Raw genomic sequence first — 22,803 nt, 5'->3', positions numbered from 1 at the left:
CTGCTCCTCCTCCTCACCCCAGAGCCAGGCTCAGGGCTGAGATTCAGTTAGCTGCTCAATTCCTTCAGGGGCTTTAGACAGAGGGTGGGGTCACCACTCAGGGCTGAGATTCAGATCAGTTGCTCAATTCCCCCAGAGGCTTCAGGTGGAAGGCTGCTGCCTACAGGGTCAAACAGGGTTCCCTTCTCACCCAGATGGAAAACCTTTCTCATTGACCTTTGAAGCTTTCTTTGGAGTTTGTGAGTTGAGGGATCTGGGCTGTGTTCAGGTTGGGCTCCGCTCTGTGCCCAGTGCGATAAACCTTTCCTGTTGGCCTTTCAGTCTACCTTGGGCTGAAAATCTCTTTCACTCTGTTGTTTTGTGACTTGTGCTGCTCTAGAATTTGTTGAGTCATTTTTTTACAGGTATTTTATGGGCTGTGAGGGAAGAGCTAGAGTATGTGCGTCTTTCTACTCTGCCATCTTGGCTCAGCTTCCTTAATTGTCCTAGTCTCATAATTTTCAAATTGTTTCTCCTGGATCTATTTTCCAGGTCAGTTGTTTTTCCAGTGAGATATTTCACATTGTCTGCTATTTTTTTCATTCCTTTGGTTTTGTTTTATAATTTCTTGATTTTTCATAAAGTCTTGAGCTTCCATTTGCTCCATTCTAACCTTGAAGGAATTATTTTCTTCAGTGAGCTCTTAGATCTTCTTTTCCATCTGGCCAATTCTGCTTTTTAAAACATTCTTCTCATTGGCTTTTTGGATTTCTTTTGCCATTTCAATTCGTCTATTTTTTAAAGTGTTATTTTCTTCAGCATTTTTTGGGTCTCCTTTAGCAAGCAGTTGACCCATTTTTTCATGATTTTCCTGCATCACTCTCATTTCCCTTCCCAGTTTTTGCTCTGCTTCTCTTACTTGATTTTCAGAAGCCTTTTTGAGCTCCTCCATGGCCTGAGAGCGCTCTAGAAAGTCCCTGCTGTTACTCTGCCATCTTGGCTCTACCCAATCAACTCTTATTTGACCTCCTGAGAGGTATTATCAGTTGGTGATGAATTTAGATTTTTTTTCTTGTAAGCCTAGAATAATTTCAGATATTATATTGTTAATGTAGAGTAAAACAAATTTTGGGGCACTAGGTGGCGCAGTGGATAGAGTGCTGGACCTAAAGTCTGGAAGACTCAACTTCCTAAGTTCAAATCTGACCTTAAACACTTACTGGCATTGTGACCCTAAGCAAGTCACTTAAGCTTAAGCTTCCCTCAGTTTCCTTATCTGTAAAGATGAGCTGGAGAGAGAAATGACAAACTCCTCCATTATCTCTGCCAAGAAAATCCCAAATGAGGTCACACAGAATCAGACACAACTGAAAATAACAACAATAACAAACATATTATTAAATAACGGTATAATACGAAGAGCATCAGGCTGGAAGTGAAGGAACCTGAGATCCTCCTATCTCAGCTTTACTACTCAAACTGTGTCTCAGGCCGTTCATTTAATCGCCTTGTGCCTGGTTTTTGGCTTGCAAAATGAAGGGCTTGGACTGAGTGACTTGTAAGTTCCCTGATGTCATGGTATTTTTTATTATAATATTATTATATAACGTTATGATATTATATATTATTACATAATATATATATAACATTATTATAAATCACGGTATTTTTTATTATAAAATTCTTTTCTTTTCTTTTCAGACTCATGTGGCAGTTCCAGAGACAGCAGTGTTACAAACTGTTGCCAAGTTGGACACACTCATAGCTGTGATAGAATGTCAGCAGCCAGAAGCAGATTTGTACAGGTGATTTCTTAAAATTTAAGTTTTTATTGATAGTTTGTTATGGAAGGACATTCCAGAGGGTGCAGTGTAAAAGAGAGAAGAGGTTTGGAGCACTGTGATATACCCTGTGAGTGTTCATCCAGTCTTGTTACAAGACTTCGCAAGAAGGCGACTGACTCCTCTGAGAGTGGCCACATTCGTTTTTAAAGCATTCTCATTGTTAGAGCTTTCTTTCAAGTTTACCTCTTTATGTGTCCACTTCCTGCCCCTGGATCTGCCCCCACCCAGGGCTAAGCAAAACAAGTCCAACACCTCTTCCATAGCCTTTCACGTCCCCTTCCCTCCACTCCCCCTTCTCTTTTCTAGCATGAACATCCAGAGATCCTGTACCAATTCTTAGGTGCCATGGATGTTGCATGGTGCCAGAGAACTAAACACTGCACTGCAGAAGTAGCTAAGGAGGGCAGAGTCCTGTGGGTTATCTCTCCATTCCCAGATGTAGCCCGAGATGGCATTTGCTTTTTTGCTGCCATACCTTCCTGTATTAAGCTTGGAGTTCATTTAAACCCCTATATCTTTAAAAACAACAAACAGATGATAATAACCTGCTGTCTGATAACCACACCTTTTATATTTGTGAAGATGGTTTTCAGATATGGTTGCAGTACAGTTATCTCTCTACAGGCTTATTTAATTAGGTTTGGTCCAGTGTTCTGTCTAGCCCATCAGTATTATTTTGTGTTCCTGATTGTCATCTAGTGTGTTTGCTGTCTTTCTCAACTTTGTATCATCGTCAGATCTGATGAGGGGATCTTTTATGCTTTTATCTGGGTCACTGATAAAATTGTTTCAAAGTACAGGGCTAAACAAAGATCCCTGGAGCATTCCACCAGAAGCCTCCTTCTGAGTTACCAATGATAATGATGTCTCTCTTAGTTTCACTTTTCAGTTGCTCCCAGATTCATTTAATTGTATTATCTTCTAGCCCACATCTTTTCATCCTTTCCATAAGAATATCTATGGTATATTAGATGACTGGAATAATATATAGACATCTGTATATTCACATAGATATCTATATGTCTGTATCTATGTGCTTCATCTATTAATTTCCGTGAATAGTCAACAAAAAGTAATTTTTAAAAAATCAGATTGTGAAATTTATTTTGGAATCTGTTATGTCCTTAAGATTTGTGACTTAATCATTGCTTTTTGTAACTATTGCCATCATGTATATGTTAGTTCAACAAGTTTAATTCAGCACATTTTTATTGAGTGTCTACTATATTCAATGTCTGTGCTTGATTCTAGGGAAACAAAAATAAAAACTTAACAGTCTCTGCCTGTATCAGTTTATAGTCTTACTGGGCATGGGATGGGAAATTCCAATGTGTGTGCAGCTATGTAAATCCAAGCATTCTGAATAATTTCAAGAGGAAGAAAGCCCTAAAAACTAGTGGGATCAGCAAAGACTTTATAGAGGCCAACTGTTTTTATGGAAGCCAGAGATAATAGTTGAACTTTACAGTTTATATGTGAGAGACTATTGTAGAGACTGGATCTTTTACTGATGTTACGAATAAATTTTAAATTATATTTTGTATTTTTGTATTATCTTGACTTCTTTTGTAGATTCATTGGAAGAATGATACTGAATCAACAAATGGAAGAAATTGTAAGGTAAGATACAAAGTTTTGTTTTATCAAATTCCTTTTTTAAATGGATTTTTGATGCCTTTTGACTTTACTTTGATCATCTTTAAACATCTCCAAAATGCACCTTCCCTTATAACCAAAACAGTTAATCAACTCCACCTAACATTGTAACTGTACCTGACAGGGATGTGTGGCACTCCAAGTTAATGAACCCTTAGCTCCCTGTGGAAGGAGGGGAAGTATTTCTTCTCTGTTGAGCAGTGCCAGGACTGTTCATTGTAGTGACTCTGTACTCACTTTCATTTTAGCATTCTTCTCAGTATGTATCATAGTTCTGTATAATCTCATAGCATGTTCATATGCCCCAATTTAAATTTCCCAAGAGATAGAATTGCTGTTTGCTTCAGTCAATTGAAAACGCTTAGTTTGGTGTGAATATTTTGGCATGTATGCTGCCTTTCTTTTTTTCTCATTGACCATCTTGACATAAATGCCCAGCAGTGGACTCTGGATTAAACTATTTGCTCAAGGTCACACTCACAGTAACTAGTGGCAGAGCCAGGACCTAACCCTGTCTCCAAATCCTGTGCCTTTTCTATGGCTACCACCCGCCTTCTCAGCCTGCATGATCCTTGTCTATCTTTTCCCATGAAAACCTCCAGATGTAGTCCAGCCAGCTTACTGAGGCCTTCCTCATATCAGGTGCAAATGCAACCTGGGAGCTGTTGATTGCTGATTCCTCAATCTTCTTCTGTGACCAGCCCACCTCAGTTTTTGGCTGTTTTTAAAAACACTATCTTTTATACTGTTTCTTGGGTACTATTCTTTTCCCAATAATATACTCTCCTGTTATTATTTCCTTGAAAATGCCTCTGAGCTCTGTACAGCCAGCCCTCCTTTCTCTCCTGAGCTCCAGGCTTGTAGTACCATCTGCTCCTTAGGCACTGGTGGGGCACTGTGGCACAGTGGAATTGGAGCTGGCTTTGGAGTCAGAGAACCTGGAGCTACGGATCAAGTCATAGCTTCTCAGGGCCTGTTTTCTCATCAGTGAAATGAAGGGGCTAGACTAGATCAAAGTGCATAAGCATTTCAGTTCCATTTCTTAACAATTCCACATTGTTTTCCAGGATGGATGGATCACTTTAAAAGTCCAACAGTAGTTTGTTGGTGTACTTATTTTCTTCCTGTGCCTGCAGTAGTGGCTGTTTCCATCTTTTGTCAGGTGTCAGGCAATCTATGCCTCAGAGGTGCCTTAATTTATATTTCTCTTGTTAATGATTTGTGGCAGTCTTTCATATGACTGTTAATCATTTACATTTATTTTTGAAGGGGGGGGACAAGCCAAGGCAATTGAGGTTAAGTGACTTGCCCAAGATCACACAGCTAGCAAATGTCAAGTGTCTGAGGTCGGATTTGAAATCAGGTCCTTCTGACTCCAGGGCATTTAGGGTTAGGGTTAGGGTGCCACCTAGCTACCCCTGCACCTTTTCTTTTGAAAATTGTTTATATCCTTTGACCAGCGTAGTGAATAGGGCTTAGAGATTGGATTCGGAAAGATCTGGCTTCACATCCTATCTCAAAGTTATACAGCTAGTCGGTACCAGAAGCAAGATTTGAACTCATGTCTTCCTGATTCCAAGTCTAAAACTATCCACTGTATACCACCTGGAAAATCTTTTATTTCATTAGTTGCTGAAATCTTTTGTTATGTTTTTACTATGCTGAAATTATTTTTGTAAACGTTGGGGTTATTGTAGACATTTTGTGTCTCTAAATGAGAATATGTTGTCCTAAAGTTGGCAGAATTTTGGAGTCTAATAATTTTTAATTAAACTTTTTCTATGTGTTTGCTTTCTTAGACCTCTTGGGCCCGAAAGTCTCTTGCTTCGTGGAGCCAGACTAAAGAACACAAAAGAAATTTTTGGTTTGTAGACATTTTAAAAGTTGTGGTCTAGAGCAGTGATTCTTAAGCTGGGATCTGTGAACTTGCTTTTAAAAATACTTTGATAACTATATTTCAATAGAATTGGTTTTCTTTGTAGTCCTGTGTAATTTATTTATACAATTTAAAAACGTTATTCTAAGAAGGGGTCTATAGGTTTCACTACACTGCCAGAGGGGTCCATGACCTCAAAAAAATGTAAAGAACTGTTCTAAAAGCATGCTGAGTCTTCACACAGGGTATTAGGAACCACAATGTATAGATGCATTGAATGTTTTACTAAAAATCTTTGTGTTTTACTAAAAATCTTTATTTTCTTCCAAGTGCACACAACGTTGAAATAGGTGGAGTTATTGTTATGTTTTGATATTTTTGGATCCTGTTTTATGTTTGCATTTTATGAGTTACCTTCCTGCTTGTATTTAATCATTTAGAGGCTTTTTATGACATTGGTTTTGATGTCTATGCAACATTGTCAATGAATTGAGCTCTCCTTGCTGCTGTCTCATTCACGTCCATCTCTGCTTTACACCTCCCAAATCCCTAATTTGCTCTGCCCAACTCTGGGCTCTGTGGAACCTCTGTTCTGTCATTAACAAGGTTCCCTTCAACATAAGCTTCCTTTCATACTTCTTCCATCTTCTTATACTCACAAGAACCTAGTTTCCTTCTGGAAGGTACCACACACCTGGCCTCTCTCCCCCGCACTAAGTGTGTACCTTCTCTCATGGCCCAGGCACACCAGGACCTCGTCCCTCACTATCACCTCTAGATACCCTATGCTGACATCTGTTGTCAGTCTTGTGTTGGAGGTTTATTCTATCCATTGAGATCACCTGTAGAAGCAGAATATTAAGGGCTCAAACTTAGAAATAAATTAAATTAAGAAAGGCCTTAGTGTTTAGCTGAACTGATTAGACCTTTAACTTTAAGGTACTAGCTGTTGATCAAGACTAATGGCTTCCATATCAATGCTAGCCTCTGCCCCAAGGTGGTAGAATTAACATTTTTTGCTAATTGCTGCCTGTTTTTCATAAATTTGTTTTGAGTCTTTGTAGTTCTGTAATACTTCTTTCTCATCCTCAACACTGTATATCACTAATTGTTATGATCCAACATCACAACTGTATCTTCGACTTATTTCTCTTTCTGTTAGGTAAATAGTCCTTTATTACTTTAATACAAACCTTGTAATCTGAAGTTATTGTCTTTAATTTTCTAGAAGCCCTTCTACAAGATATTTAGACCCCATACTTCGTGTGTCAAACTTGTTAGAGGAGTTTTTTCTTCAAGTAGCTATTTATGTAACTAAGAAATAACATGTTTTGAAATATGTGTTTCTAATAGATCTGATCACTAAAGATAACTAAGTTCTTCACACTATTCAGATCCTGGTTTTGGATCACAAGACTAGAGTTGAAAGGACCTTAGAAGCCATCTAGTCTAATCCACTCATTTTGAAGAAACTGAGACCCTCAATGGTTGAAGTGATTTGCTCAACTTAATACAGGATATGTGACAGAACCAGGATTTGAACCCAGGTCTTTTTACTTTAGATCTGGTACTCTTTCTACTGTACCATGGCACCTCCCTCCTTCTCCAAGATTGCAGCTTCTTTTCTTCTCTAATCTTTGACTTCCTGGTTCATCATCATCCTTGATTCCCATGATTAGCACCCTTTTTCTAGCTCAGCTACACACAAGGATGTTCCCTTTGAAGTCTTAACCTTGTAGTAAATAAGTTCAGCTGTACACTGCCTTCTGCCCTCTGATACCTTGCCCTTTTGTCCTACCATCCCTTTTGCTCTGCTCCACCCCATCGTCTGCCTTATCACCTCTTCTACACACTGCTGAATATCAGTGGAAGAAGTATTGTGACTATTGACTAGGGCCACCATAAATTCATTATCTGGTCTCTCCTGGCCCTCATTGGTCCACAGCAGTCTTTTTTCTCTTCCTTGACTGACATTCTATCACATTCCTCATAACATCTTTTCTAAACCTTCTAAACCATCCCTCCCACCTCCCTTTAAGAAAGGATGTCACCTCCTACTTTAGCAAGCAGATAGACACTAATTTTCACATTTCCTCTTCTCTCTTACTTATTCAGCATCTCAGAATGTCTGGACGTCACCCCCCACTCTCTACTCCTTGACTCCTTTGCTTAATCAGTGACTGGTTAAGATAGGGCCTTACCTCTTGGCTAAGACCAATCCCTTTTCTTATTTTCTTGACCTCATTACATCAGATATTAGATAATAAGTAGACGTATAGTTTAGCTTATTTTTGACTAATCAGTTTTTAGGGTATCTTCTAGCTTTAAATCTGGTGATTCTGTAATAAATAATTTGGTTATCCCACTTAATTCACTGTCTCTTTACACCAGCCTTAAACATGCATTATTTCCCAGTGTTGGATTGATAGAATGTAACCTCAAATGAATCAAATTCTGTTGGCAAAAATGTAGTTTTTTTCCTTATAAAAAATGCCAAGTTTGATTTTGTTTTGTAGGTGTTGCAATATACACAGGAATGGAAACTAAGATGGCATTAAATTATAAGAGCAAGTCACAGAAGCGATCAGCAGTAGAGAAGTAAGTGTTTTAAGGTAAACCATTTATTTTTACAGTAGCATAAGTGTGTAATATTTTCCTCCTCTTGACTTCCATATTTCATTTAAAGCGTACCACCATCTTCTAGTCTCTGGGGGTTAAAACCTCAGCATTATTTTTATTCTTACTTCTTTGTCTCCCTTATGTAATCAGCCACCACATTTTACCATATCTACTTGTAAAATCTCTTGTCTGCCTCAGAAAAGTAGGTGCTTAATAAATGTTTGGTTGACTGATTGATGGATTGATTGGTCCTTTCAGTGTCCACTACTGCTACTCCAGATCACTCTGTCAGTGTATTTTGTCTCAGACTGTTGAAATAGCCTCTTCTCCCTGGTCTTCCCCCTCTGGATGTAGTCAGCTTCCACAACTCTCTAACATTTCACTTCCTTACTCAGAATTCTTCACTAGCTGCATTTTACTAATTGAATTAATCTTTTAAGAAAAAGATTATCATCTAAACCTTCTACACTTAACCTTCCAGGCTAACTTTTCACTGCTTTTATGAGTCCTGTGCTTCAGCCGACCAGAATCCCTAACCATTCCATGAATATGCTCTGCTTGTTCACTTTGGAGTTCTAGTTAAGATTCTTCCTTCTACCAGGAGTTATTTCCCTACTTTTTGGTCTTTTGGAATCTTAGCCATTCTTCAAGGGTCAGATCAAGTACTACTTCTTCAGAACTTGTATAGTGATTGCTGCCTTTCCTACAGTGCCTACCTTGTTTCACATTGTGTTATAGTTAGTCATGTCTGTTTTTATCTTATCATTTCAATTAGATTATAAACTCCTTGAGGGTAGGGACTGTAACAGTACATCTTAATTTCCTCTGTAGGGACCGAGGTATTGGTTAAAACCTAATAAGAGGAAGTCAGATAAGAACACTAAAGTACATTGCTCTCATTCAGTCGATAAGGATTTATTAAGCGCTTCTGTATGCCAGCACTTACTGTATACTTGCTGTAGCCCTAGGGATACGAAGCAGGGCAAAAGTATGGTCCACACCATCAAAGAACTTACATTCTTATGGGAGAAACAACATTCAAACTATGGACGACAAGATGTATACAGAATAGATAGAAATTAGCCTCAGAGGGCAGATACTAGCTAGTAGTTCAGGAAACTAGAAAGGCCTCCTGTGGAAGGGTGGATTTGAGCTGAGTTTTGAAGCAAGCTAAAGAAGCCGAGAAGAGGAGGGAGGAGGGAGAAGATTCAAAGTAAAAGGGAACAGCCAGTGAACAGGCAGAGTTGGGAGATGCAGTTATCTGTATTAGAAACAGCAAGAAGGGCAGTTTTGCAGGATTGTACCCTGCATGAAGGAGAATAAAGAATAAGAAGGAGACAGGTTAGGAAAGGCAAATGTAGACCTAAATAACTGGAGAAATAATTGCTTGTGAATAGGTCATGCCAGTATAGTAAAAATGACAATGCTACCTAAATTGATTGGTTTGATGCTGAATAAGTAAATTAAGCTACCAAAGATTACCTTATAGAACTTGAAAACATAATGACAGATTTTATCTAAGGGAGCACAGAGTCAAGAATATCAAAGGGATTAATGAAAAAAAAATGGGAAGGAGGGTGGGTGGGTGGGGGGACTAGCAGTACCCAATCTCAGAATATGCTCCAAAGCTGTAGTTGTTTTTTAAAAATTAATTTTAAAAAGAAATAGGTCAATCAGTGGAGCAGATTAGGTATACAATATATAGAAGCAAATAAACCCAGTAGTCTAGTGTTTGATAAACTCAAAAGATCCCACCTATTTAGGGAACAGACTCACTACTCGACCAAAACCGTTGGGAAAACAGATTGGTAGACACTTAGTATAGATCAGTATCTCCTATCATATACCAAGAGAAGCCAGATGGGTACATGATTTACATTTAGTGGATGACATCATAAGCAAAGTAGAATAGCATGAAAGAAAATTTTTCTCAGCTCTGTGAATAGGGGAAGAGTTCACGATCAAACGAGATTGAGAGGAGCAAGTAGTAAAATGGATAATTTTGATTACATTATATTTAAAATAAGATTTTCACACAGAACCATTTCAGCTGAAATTAGAAGAGAAGCAAGATACTGGGAAATAAATATTTACAACACATTTCTTTGATGAAGGTGTGATTTCTAAGATTTTTAGGGAACTGAGTCAAATTTATAAGAATAAGAGCTATTCCCCAGTTGATAACTGGTCAAAGAATATGAATTGGCAGTTTTTAGAAAAAGAAATCCAAGCTATCAGTAGTCATATGGGAAAATGTTCTAAATTACTAATAATTAGAGAATGCAAATTAAAACAATTCTGAGATAACACTTCACACATGGAAAATAAGGAAGCTGAGGAACTGGAACACTGGGATATTCAAGGGGCCAAATTGGTCAAGTGGACCAAAAAAAAAAAAGTGGAAAATGATGAAGGGGCTGTGGGAAATCAGGTTCTGTAATGCACTGTTGGTAGAACTATGAACTGGCCTAGCCATTCTGAAAAGTAGTTTGGAACTATGCCCAAAAAGCTGTTAAGCTGAGCATATCCTTTGACTCAGCAGTACTGCTACTAGGTCTGTTATACCCCAGAGATCAAATAAAAAGAAAAAAGTCCCATATGTGCAAAAAATATAAAAACACATCTTTTTGTGGTGGCAAATTGGAAATTAAGGGGATGCCCACCCATTGGGTAATGACTGAACAAGTTGTGGTATATGAATGTAATGGAATACTATTGTGCTCTAAGAAGTGACAAGGGACATCGTTTCAGAAAAACTTGGGAAATCTTTTATTAATTGATGCAGAGTGAAGTGAGCAGAACTAGAAAAGAGATTTGTACAATCACTATTGCAAAAAGAAATAACTTTGAAAGACTGTAATAGATTGATCAACACAGTGACCCATCACAATTCCAAAGGATCCATGATGAAACTTACCCTCACCCTCCAGACAGAGAAGCAATGGATTCATAGTGCAAACTGAAGCATCTTTTCTTTTTTTCTTTCCTTTTCTTTTTTCTTCTCTTCTTTCTGTTTTCCTTCTTTCTTTCTTTGCTAATATTGGAATTTGTTTTACCTGCCTATCTGTATCTGTACTGACCTTTATTTTCCTTGTCTTCTCAGGGAGAGAAGAAAGGGAAAGAATTTAGAATTTAAAATTGAAATTTAAAAAAGAAGCAGGATGGATTGAGATCATTTGTGCATGTAGAGGGGTTAGCCATGGCAAGGGGAAAGGCTACTTCATTATGTGAGACAGGAAGGAGTAGATAGTGGCAAAAGGCAGTTGAGTGGTATAGATAATAATAAGAAAGGGTGAAGAGGGAGCACATGGCAACTGGATTCAGTTTCTTCAATAAAATGTGAAGCATGGCTCTCAGCTGAGATAGTAGGGGAAGGGGGAGCCATGGTAAGTTGAAGAATGAGGAAAAGGTTTGGAAGAACTGCTGTGGTATGTGGGATAGTGAGTTAATTAAGGAATTATAAATAGATTGCCATAGTGAGGGTCCAATTGAAGTTGTGTAACAAATTTGTAGTGGGCCCTATCAGTGTGGTTTTATGATTTTCTCCAGCTTCATTTAGCAGGATGTATAGGAGCAAAGGCAGCAGATGATGCGAGTGACCTAGAACTGAGGTCTTGGCAGGACAAGATCGCTGCTGTGATAAGGGGTAAGGGGCTTGATTAAAGAAAGGAGTACAGTGGAACTGATTCACCACGGAGTCATGGCATGGGAAAGAACTGAGGGGTTAAAGGTTGGAAGGTCTTGGCATGGATGGAAAACAGGCTTTGGTGTTACAGAGCAGGGGGAAGGTGAAATTACAGCAGATTGTGATCAGATAAAGAAAATAAATCAGATAAAGAAATTTCGGAGTTTGTAAACACGGAAGTGGTGCATTTTGGGGTGACCGCAAGACCAGGGATATGACCATTGGCCTTTGTACTCTGCCTCAGCACCACACTCTGTCCCTTTGGAGGCTAGAGCCACAAACTCCAAAATTTTCCTTTATGGATTAAAGCTGAGCTCAGAACATCCCTTTTCTCCCTTGACTGCAATACTTCGAGACTTCTCCATCATGTCTCCTCATTGAATACCTTCCATTCCATCTCCCCCATCCCCACACACATACTCTTTCACTCATTTGCTGCAGTGGTCCTACAGTGAAGGTATGACCATGTCAATACATTACTCAGTCAACAGCTCTGGTTCACTCTTACCTCCAGGATCAAACTCAGTGAACTGGCTGGCTTTTAAAGCCCTCCACAACCTGGTTTTTACACTACTCTCTTCCATATACTCTGCAGTTTAGTGATATTGTTTTTCTAGCTATTCCTTCATGCGCCACTCCATCTCCTCTCACTGGCTAGCTGTCCCCTCTCCCTCAGTGGTTCTGTCTACCACCTCGCCTTCACCACCTCATTTTCCTGACTTCTGCCAACTCTCCTGCTGGAGGCCTTTGCCAGCGCTCTGAACTGCTTCTCTTGTAGATGACTTTGCATTTTCTCTGCATATTTTATATGTACATGATTGGTTCTGTGCTGCTCCTCCCGAATCCCAAAAAAATGTGAACTCCTTGAATGTAGGTATTGTATTTTGGCTTTTCTTTGAGTTCCAGTGCTTTGTGTGGTGCCTGGCACATAGTAAGCACCTAGTAAATGCTTGTTGACTATTGCCTGGCTCACTTTCATCCAGAACAAGGGAGCTATGATAAACTTTCGGTCTTTTGATTTGATCTGACAATATTAAGAGTATTGTATTCAATTTTAGGCACTAAATTTTAGGAAGAACATTGATAAACTGGAGAGAAGCTAGAGATCAGTGGCCAGGGAGATGAGGGGACTCTAAAACCATCTTCTGTAAGGATGAATTGAAGGAGCTAGCATTGCTTAACTTGGAGAAGAAAAGGCTTGAAGAACTTGGGGAGACAGAGCTTTGTCTAAATAGTTAAATGACATTGACCTGTTCTGCTTGGCCCCAAACAGAACCAGAGATTGCGGAGGGAAATCTCAGCTCTGTGTAAAGAATGTCCTACCAGTCAGTGCTGACCAAATGGAGTGGGCTGTCTCAGGAGGTCATTGGATGGTTACTTGGTTCAGAGGTTGAATAGAGGGTTCCTGCTGAGATGTGGGTTGGACAGGACCTCTGAGGGTTCTTTTCACTCTGAGATGCCTGTTACTTGTGTTAAATTATATGCTTGTTGGCATGTAATCTTTCTTCTTTTCTTTTCATTTTTTAAAATCTTATTTAATGTTTTATTTTTTCCCAATTACTTGTAAAAACAATTCTAGCATTCTTTTTTTCCCCTAAATTTTGAGTTCCAAAATCTCTTCCTCCCTCTCTCCTTTCCCTTCATTATGAAGGCAGACATTTTGACATTGGCCATACCTATGTAGTCATACAAAACACATTTCCATGTAAATGATTCTGTGAAAGAAAACACAGACCAAAAAAAAGAAAAATAAAGAAAGTAAAGAAAAAGTATCTTTGATCTGTATTCAGGCTCTACCAGTTCTTTCTCTGAAGATGGATAGTGCCTTTCATCAGAAGTCCTACAAAACTGTCTTGGATCATTATATTGCTGAGAATAGCTAAGTTGTTCATGGTAGATCTTCATACAATATTGCTTTTACTGTGTACAGTTTTCTTCTGGTTCTGCTCATTTTACTTTGTATCAGTTCATTAAATCTTTCCAGGTTTTTCTGAAAGCATCCTGCTCAACATTTCTTAAAGTACAGTCTTATTCCATCACAATTGTGTACCATAACTTGTTCAGCCATTCCCCAATGAATGGACATCCCCTTAATTTCTAATTCTTTGCCACCACTAAAAGAGCAGCTATAAATAGTTTTGTACATGTAGGTCCTTTTCTTTTTTGTTTTGTTTTGTTTTTTTAATGTTGCCTTGGTCCTTTATTTAGGAGAAATTGTGGCAGAATTTAGCTTGCAAGTCCACTTATCAGGTATTGTCAGTAATTCTGCCTTTCACTCCCTCATTCATTCATAAATAACCTGGGATAGTGAAAAGAACACTGACTCTGGAGTCAGAGGTCTTATGTTCAAATCTTATCTGTGATACTATCAATGTGACCTTGTGTGGATCAATTATCCTCGTTAGGCCTCAGTTTCCTTATTTGTAAAATAAGGGTGTTGGACTAGATGGCCTTTGAAATACTTTCTAGCTTAAAATCTATGAACCTGTAACATTTGTTACTCCTAAAGCTAAAGTTTCTAGTATCATACTGAATAACAGTGGTGATAATAGACATCCTTATTTGCACCCCGATCTTATTGGAAATGCTTCTAACTTATCCCCATTACATGTAATGCTTGCTGATGGTTTTAGATAGATGCTACTTACTATTTTAAAGAACACTTCATTTATTCCCATGCTCTCTAGTGTTTTTTATAGGAATGGGTGTTGGATTTTGTCCAAAGCTTTTTCTGCATCTGCTGAGATACTCATATGGTTTCTGTTAGTTTTGTTGTTGATATGGTCAGTTATACTGTAGTTTTTCTCATATTAAACCAGCTCTGCATTTCTGCTATAAATCCTACCTGGTCATAGTGTGTTATTCTTGTGATAAATTGCTGTAATTGTTTTTGCTAATACTTTAAAAATTTTTACATCTAAATTCATTAGGGAAATTGGTTTATAATTTTCTTTCCCTGTTTTGACTCTTCTCAGTTGAGGTATCAGTACCATATTTGTATCATAAAAAAGAATTTGGTAGGACTCCTTCTCCTGTTTTTCTAAATAGACGATATAATATTGGAATTAATTGTTCTTTAAATGTTTGATAGAATTCACTTGTAAATCCATCTGGCCCTGGAGACGTTTTCCTAGAGAGCTCATTGATGGCTTGTTCAGTTTCTTTTTTTGAAGTAGGGTTATTTAAGTATTTTATTTTTCTCTTCTGTTAATCTGGCCAATTTTTGTAAATATTCACCCATTTCACTAAAATTGTCAAATTTATTGGCATACAGTTGGGCAAAGTAATTCCTAGTTATTGTTTTCATTTCCTCTTCATTGTTGGTGAATTCACCCTTTTCATTTTTGATACTGTTAATTTTGTTTTCTTCTGTCTTTTTTTAAAAATCAGATTAACCAAAAGTTTATCTATTTTGTTGTTTTTTTTTTCATAAAACCAGCTCTTAGTTTTATTTAGTACATTAGTTTTCTTAATTTCAGTTTATTAATCTCTTCTTTAGTTTTCAGGATTTCTAATTTGGTATTTAATTGGGGATTTTTAATTTGTTCTTCTGGTGTTTTTAATATCATGCCCAATTCGTTGATCTCTTTCTGTATTTTATTCATGTAAGCATTTAGAGATATAAAACATCACCTAAGAACCACTTTCACTGCATCCCATAAGTTTTGGTATGTTGGCTCCTTATTGTCATTCTCTTGGATGAAGTTATTGATTGTTTCTGATTTGTTGTTTGACCCACTCATTCTGTAGGATTAGATTATTTCATTTCCAATTAATTTTTAGTCTATCTTTACAAGGCCCTTTATTACATATAATTTTTATTGCATCATGATCTGAAAAGGATGAATTTAATATTTCTGCCTTTCTGCAGTTCTGTTGTGAAGTTTGTATGCCCTACTACATGGGCATTTTTTGTGTAGGTGCCATGTACCTCTGTGAGAGAAGATATATCCCTTTCTATCCCCATTCAGTTTTTTCCAGAGATCTACCATATCTAACTTAGATTCTAAAATTGTATTCACCTCCTTAACTTCTTTCTTGTTTATTTTGTGGTTAGATTTATCTAGTTCAGAGAGAGGGATGTTGGGGTGTCCCCCACAAGTATAATTTTGCTGTCTGTTCCTTCCTGTCCTTTTTGTTTTTTAATCTCTTTGAGATACTGACCTAATAGTGGTATTGCTTAGTCAAAGGGTATATATCGTTTATTGTCCTTTGGGCATACTTGCAGATTGTTCCCCAGAATGGCTGAATGAGTATACAGCTTCACCAATAGTACTTTGGTGTTTTAATTTTCCCACATCCTCCTCCAGCATTTGTTGTTTTCCTTTTTGTCTTCTTAACCAATCTGACAAGTGTGAAGTAGAAGCTCAGAATTTGTCTTAGTTTGCATTTCTCTCATCAATAGTGATCTAGAGCATTTTTTTAATATGACTGTTGATAGCTTTGATTATTTTGTTTGAAAACTATCTATTCATATCCTTGGACCATTTCTCAGTCTGTTTTCTGTATGTTTGAGAAACGAAGTCTTTATCAAATAAATCCCTGTAAAAAACTTTTTTCACAGTAATGATAACCAACTGTGCATTTCCCTCTATTCTATTTTCCCCCCTGTTTATCCTACTCTTTCTCTCCTTTTACCTTGTCTCTTCTCAAAAGTGTTTTGCTTGTGATTTTACCTCCCCCAAACTGCTCTCCCTTCTATCAGCTCCCATACCTCCTTTCTTTATCCCCTTCCCTTCCTGCTTCCCTGTATGGTAAGATAGATTTCTATACTCAACTGACTGTATGTATGATTCCCTCTTTGAGCCAATTCCAGCGAGAGTAAGGTTCCTGTATTCCCCTCCCCGCTTCTCCTATTTTTCCCCTCTGCTGTAACACCTCTTTCAGGCCACCTTTATGTCAGATACCTTTTCTATCTTTCCCTTTCCCTTTCTCTCAGTGTATTCTTCTTTCTCATCTCTTTTTTTTTTAGATATTTATACTATCACATTTAACTCACACCTCTGCTTTCTATCTACGTGTACCTCCTTCTGTCTGCCCTAATAATGAGGAAGTTTTTAAGGGGTTCTAAGTATCATTTTCCCGTGTAGGAATACAAACAGTTCACCTTATCAGATCCTTTATGATTTCTCTTTCCTGTTTACCTTTTTATGCTTCTTTTGCATCTTATATGTGAAAGTCACATTTTCTATTCAGCTCTGGTCTTTTTCTCAGGCATGCTTGAAAGTCCTCAGTTTCACTGTATGTCTGTTTTTTCCCTGAAGGATTATGCTCTGTTTTGCTAGGTAGATGATTCTTGGTTGTAATCCTAGCTCTTTTGTCCTCCAGAATATCATATTCCAAGCCCTCCAGTACTTTAATGCAGAAGCTGCTAAATCTTGTGTGCTAAATCTTGACTGTGGCTCCATGATGTTTGAATTGTTTCTTTTTGGCTGCTTGTGGTATTTTCTCCTTGATTTGGGAGGTCTGAAATATGGCTATAATATTCCTGTGAGTTTTCATTTGGGGATCTTTTTCAGGAGCTAATTGGTGGATTCTTTCAGTTTCTATTTCACCTTCTGGTGTTAGAATGTCAGCCGTTTTCCTTGATAATTTCTTGAAAGATGATATCTAGACACTTTTTTTGGTGATGACTTTCAAGTAGTCCAATAATTCTAAAATTACATCTCTTAGGTCTGTTTTCCAGGTCATTTGTTTTTCCAATGTACTATTTCACATTTTCTTCTACTTTTTCATCCTTTTGATTTTGTTTGATTTTTTCTTGATGTCTCATAAAGTCAGTAGTTTCCACTTGCCCAATTCTAACTTTTAAGGACTAATTTTCTTTTCAGTGAGTTTTCCTCCCTTCTTTTCCATTTGGCCAGTTCTGTTTTTAAGTCATTCTTCTCTTCGTTGGAGTTTTCAGCCTCTTTTACCATTTGGTCTATTCTATTTTTTAAGGTGTTATTTTCTTCAGTATTTTCTTGTGCCTCCTTTCAAGCTATTGGCTTTTTTTCCTGATTTTTTTGCTTTGCTCTCATTTCTCTTCCCAATTTTTTCTCTATTTCTCTTTTTTTGATTATTAAAATCCTGTTTGAGCTCTTCTATGGCCTGAGACCAATCCATATTTTTTTGAGGCTTTGGATGCAGGAATTTTGACTTTGTTTTCCTCTTCTGAATGTGTTTTGATCTTCCTTGTTACCATAGTAACCTTCTATGGTCAGAATTTGTTTCTGTTGTTTGCTTGTTTTCCAGCCTATTTCTTGACTTTTAAGTCTGTGCTAAAGTGGTGCTCCACTTTCAGGGTGGAGGACACACTGTCCTAAGCTTCAGGTTTTTAGTAGAGCTGTTTTCAGAGGTGATTCTTGGGACCTGTAAGTTTTGAACTCTTCCAAAGTGGTATGATCTAGGGAGAGGTGTGTTTACTATTCTCTTGTAATGTATGTAATATGCTCTGATTTGTGACTGACCACAAGCACTCTCCAACCCTGGAACTGTGACCAGGGTCCCTGCTCCCCTGTAGCCCCAAGCTCTGTTGGGCTAGTGCTCCTCATACTGCAACCTAGATCTAAGTATAGGTAACACAACAGAGTCTTGCCTCAGTGCTAGCAAAAGGACCTCTGTTAAACCCCCTTCTGACCTGTTGCCTGACTCCCTTACTGTCTGTGGGCTGAGGGATCTGGAAACCTCCACTCCTGCCACTTATTTCTGGGACCGTTCTACAGTATGCTGGACCATGCTTCTCTCTCACCCTGGTGCTACAGATCTTTCCTTACAACCCTTCTTCACTCTTTTTGTGTGTTCTGCCACCCTAAAAATTTTTTGAATTTGTTATTTAAAGGTATTTGGAGAGGTTTAGGGGAAAGCTCAGGTGAGTTCCTGCCTCTTTACTCTCTTATCTTGGCTCTGCTTCTTCAGGCTTTTCTTTCTAAAAACATATATGATCAGACATTTAGAGCTGGCAGAGTCTTAGGGGCCTGGCCCACCTAGTGCCAACCCCTCTTTTTACAAATGGTGCATCTGAGATCCATAGTAGTTAAATATACACAGAGACAAAATTTGAACCCAGAACCATTGATTCTGGTTCCATTGCTCATTACACTCCACCTTTAGTGAAAGAAAAAAAAAGAGGGGAGATCACTTGACAGTTTTGAAAAAGTTGAATTCATTTTAAGTTACCTAGATCAAGGAAGAATTAAAATGCGTTGCTTGTAGTACATAGTAATCATGCAACACTGGATAAAATGTGAACCCTTACTGTCACATCAGTGAACTTAAGTTGACTTACTGATTTTATATCTTTTTATTGCTGAAACATATTAGAGGAGATCAAAGGAAATTTTTTTTTTGAAGGGAGAATGTATATCTGACCTTAGGGTAATGCATTCCTCCTTGGTTTTAGTCTCAAGGTGAGGCATACAAGGCACCTGGTAGGCACATTTACATACTGGTACATGACAGCTGGGGGAAGGGGGAGAGGCTGCCTATCGAATTGACAGGCGGCATATAACTGTTGTGTTGCCCAACTTCTCCAGTTTTTTGTTATTGTTACCCAAGAAGCATCTAGGTGGAGAAGAGCATATGGCCTAGAGTGAGAAAGGTCTGAGTTTGTGTCTTTCCACACTAGCTTTGTGACCCTGAGCAAGTCACTTAAACTCTGTCTGCCTCAGTTTCCTTAACTGTAAAATGGGGATAATAATAAGCATGTACCTCCCAGGGTTTTTGTGAGGATTAAGTGAAGTAATATTTGTAAAGCACTTAGCATGAATAGATGCTTATCCCCTTCTCTCCCTGTTACCTCTTTTCAGGCAACTTATTCCAAAACTTTTGATTCTCATTTTTGTAAAGTTCATTCATTGTAAAACAGAATTTTTTTTTAAAAAGAAGCCAATGATTAAATCATGCTTGAGAGAATTAGTGATAGTAATTGTCTGTCATAACTCAGTCACTGCTAAATGCTAGGGAGTGTTCATAGATATATATGGAGAACATAGTCTCTGTTCTTAAAAACTTGACAGTATAGTTTGACATAGAAAGCCACAATGTGAAATAATTGCTTATGCTTTGTAGTATTGGTTATAAATCTAGAAAATTAGAGAGGTGGAAGCTTAACTGTGCTCCAGAGGGAGTGAGACAATTTGGACCTTGAAGGATAAACAAAAGAGAGGTGGTCCTAAGTTGAGTAAACAGCATGAACAAAAATCTGGAGTAGATCATTGGCCTGGCCCATGTAGGGGACAGTTGTCAAATGAGCATCAGGCATAAGATGATGAGAAATAAAAAACAAGTGCTGTCAGTTCAAACTTTTTTTAGCAGAAAGTCCAAGAAGTATCTGTTCATGAAAGTCCTTTTCAAATAGGTTAATTTCAAGCAAAGAATTTGTATCTTTAATCAAAATTTATTATAATGTATGTAATAGTCTTCATGAATTGGTAATTTCTTTTGAGTCCAACTTACGATGTGCAAGAATTGTGTATTTTTAAGTAACCACAGTAATACCTCATTCATTCAGTATCTTTAAGACATAACGTATTTTAAATGCAGAATTTTTTACTGAAACTTTTAAAAAATGTTATTTTACACAATTCTTTGCCTGTTTAAACCATTTCATGATGATGGAATAGGGACTGAATCTATGATTTCATTAGTATAGAGAGCTCCCAGATGAGGAACCTCCTCACAAGGCAATTTGGCTTCTCTACAGTGTGAATTCCTGAGAGAATTGCCTGAAAAAACAGAGAAGCCACGTGATTTGCAAAAGGATACACAACTAGTATGTGTTGAGGGCATACTTGAACCCAGTTCTTCCAGGCTTCGAGACTGACTCCCTGTAAAACCATTCTTTCCTGTCTTAATGTTAATGATTAGTAATAACAAGAGCTGGCATTTATCAGTGTCACCTTTTGTGCTTTACAAAATTTTATATGTATTATTCCATTTATTTCTCTTAACAACCCTATGAGTGAGATAATGCAAGTGTTATGGCCCTCATTTTGCTGATGAAAAACTAAGGATCAGAGAAGGCAAATGATCTTCTCAAGACCAAGCCTGTAAATGGTGGAGTCTCTTACCTTTGTGTAGGTGGTTTGTTGTTGCATGTATTCTTGTTGTTGAGTTACTTCAGTCATGTCGAACTCCTCATGATCCTATTTGGGGTTTTCTTGGCAGAAATACTGCAGTGGTTTGCCGTTTCCTTCTCCAGCTCACTTTATAAATGAGGAAACTGAGGCAAAAAAGGGTGAAGTGACTTGCCGAGAGTCACATAGCTAGTAAATATTTAAGGCCAGATTTGAACTCAGAGAGATGAGTCTTTCTGACTCCTGACCTGACACTCTTATCTACTGTGCGACGTAACTGCCCATTATTATATAGAACAGGAGACATATGGACCTTTCAGGATGGGAAGGTGATGGGTCACCCTGGTCACAGGGTCTTCAAGTCAGCTCTACAGTCATTCCCACTTTGCTGTGACTTTTAGAGAAGGGAGAATATAAGAGATTTGATAAACATTTAAATTCAATTTTTAAAAACTTTTAGTATGTTTATGGATCTATAACTTTTACTGAACAAATCAATATCAAATCCCTTAATTAATATTTCATATGCTCTTTCATTCACTCTAGGTCAATGAATACCTTTTTGATAATATATCTTATAATCCTTATTTCTGAAGCCATCATCAGTACAATCTTGAAATATACATGGCAAGCAGAAGAAAAATGGGATGAACCTTGGTATAACCAAAAAACGGAGCATCAGCGAAATAGCAGTAAGGTACTATCATCCCTGCCCTTTTAGAATGAGGAGATATTCTCCCTCTGGTAGAGAGAATCTAGGAATATAATGGCCCCTGTGACACCACCACAAGGTCTGGCACTGAAAAGTTACTGCAAAAGAACAGTAACTACCTATGTCATGTAGGTGTTCATTTGGTGAGGGCCATCGGAATGGTGCCATATTTCATCTCACCATGGAGGTGCTAATGGTGATTTTCTACACAGCTTTGAGAGCAGATTATTTTTTTACTATTCAATGTATTGTTTTCAAAAATTAAATGAAAACATAAATATATCTGTTATCTTTTTTAATGCTTAAGCATCTTATAATAATCGTTGCTTCAAAATATTCATCCCATGAAGGAATAGGAGAGTTAGGGGGAGTTCTGGAGTTTCCTTAGTACATTCCCCTCATTGTACAGATGACCTGACAGGCCAGAGAAGGAAAGGAATTTTCCTTTTAAAAAACAAGCAACTATTTAAGTTTTTTTTCTTTTTATGTCTCTTTACTATAAAGGCATTCTCTTTAACTCTGAAATCTGCTATTATAGACTTCTTCTCAGATCAAAACATTAATATTATGAAGCAGTTTTAAGTAATTGAACCCAGTGATCAGGGGAAAAAAGTACAACCTAGTCAGATAATAAGGTACATGTATTTTTCAGGTTGTATTTCATAATGTAGATTTTCCATTTCCCACAAATAGATATTGAATTAGTCTTTCATACAGTTAAATTGGAATACTGCTATACTATTTAAATTCTGAAAGTCATTATCAAAGGTAGCAATTAATTATTTTTTGAAAAAAATTCTTGTCAACTTTTAACTCTGAGAGTGGAGGATATGAGCAAACCTTTGAAATTCACAGATGATATAAAACCATGTTTTGAGAGTAGTTTTAGTCTTAGCCATTTTAGGAACCATCCACAAGAGGCCACAAGCCCCTACCCTCATAGGATTCATCCAGTGGGTCCAGAGATGGAGATGTGAAAAGATGAGCCATAGACAAGAGGCATGATCCAAATAGGCAGGAGCTGACGTTGACTTATGTTTCTCTGAGTTTTCTCTGAGGTTGTTTATTCTTGTGCATTTTGTCTTATACGAACCTTTTTTTCCCACAGATTCTGAGGTTTATTTCCGACTTCCTTGCTTTTTTGGTGCTCTACAATTTTATCATTCCAATTTCACTTTATGTGACAGTCGAGATGCAGAAATTCCTTGGCTCGTTTTTTATTGGCTGGGATCTTGATCTCTATCATGAAGAAACAGATCAGAAAGCACAAGTCAATACTTCAGATCTGAATGAAGAGCTGGGACAGGTGAAGATGATCCTTACAATTTGAACAGCATTTTTATTCCATAGTTCATGGCTTATGCAATTGCTGTTAA

At 37.7% G+C, this 22,803-nt stretch overlaps 1 protein-coding gene across 10 annotated transcripts in view; it reads left to right on the top strand.

The window, feature by feature from the left end:
- ATP11B (ATPase phospholipid transporting 11B (putative)) overlaps nucleotides 1–22,803 on the top strand; it is a 146,569-nt gene that overhangs the window by 67,813 nt on the left and 55,953 nt on the right. For all 10 annotated transcript variants that reach the window (XR_011969071.1, XR_011969072.1, XM_072618357.1 and 7 more), the window contains 6 exons: nucleotides 1,681–1,784; nucleotides 3,396–3,443; nucleotides 5,279–5,343; nucleotides 7,872–7,953; nucleotides 21,262–21,412; nucleotides 22,536–22,733. Coding sequence is in view for 8 of the 10 variants with exons in the window: in XM_072618357.1 (XP_072474458.1) it covers nucleotides 1,681–1,784; nucleotides 3,396–3,443; nucleotides 5,279–5,343; nucleotides 7,872–7,953; nucleotides 21,262–21,412; nucleotides 22,536–22,733 (648 nt within the window). In the remaining 2 variants the exon portion in view is untranslated. The remainder of the gene's footprint in view (nucleotides 1–1,680; nucleotides 1,785–3,395; nucleotides 3,444–5,278; nucleotides 5,344–7,871; nucleotides 7,954–21,261; nucleotides 21,413–22,535; nucleotides 22,734–22,803) is intronic.

This window comes from Notamacropus eugenii, chromosome 6, assembly GCF_028372415.1.
Source record: "Notamacropus eugenii isolate mMacEug1 chromosome 6, mMacEug1.pri_v2, whole genome shotgun sequence".
NCBI lineage: Eukaryota > Metazoa > Chordata > Mammalia > Diprotodontia > Macropodidae > Notamacropus > Notamacropus eugenii.
The sequence above is the reverse complement of the archived record's forward strand: the minus strand, read 5'-3'. Positions and strand labels throughout refer to the sequence as shown.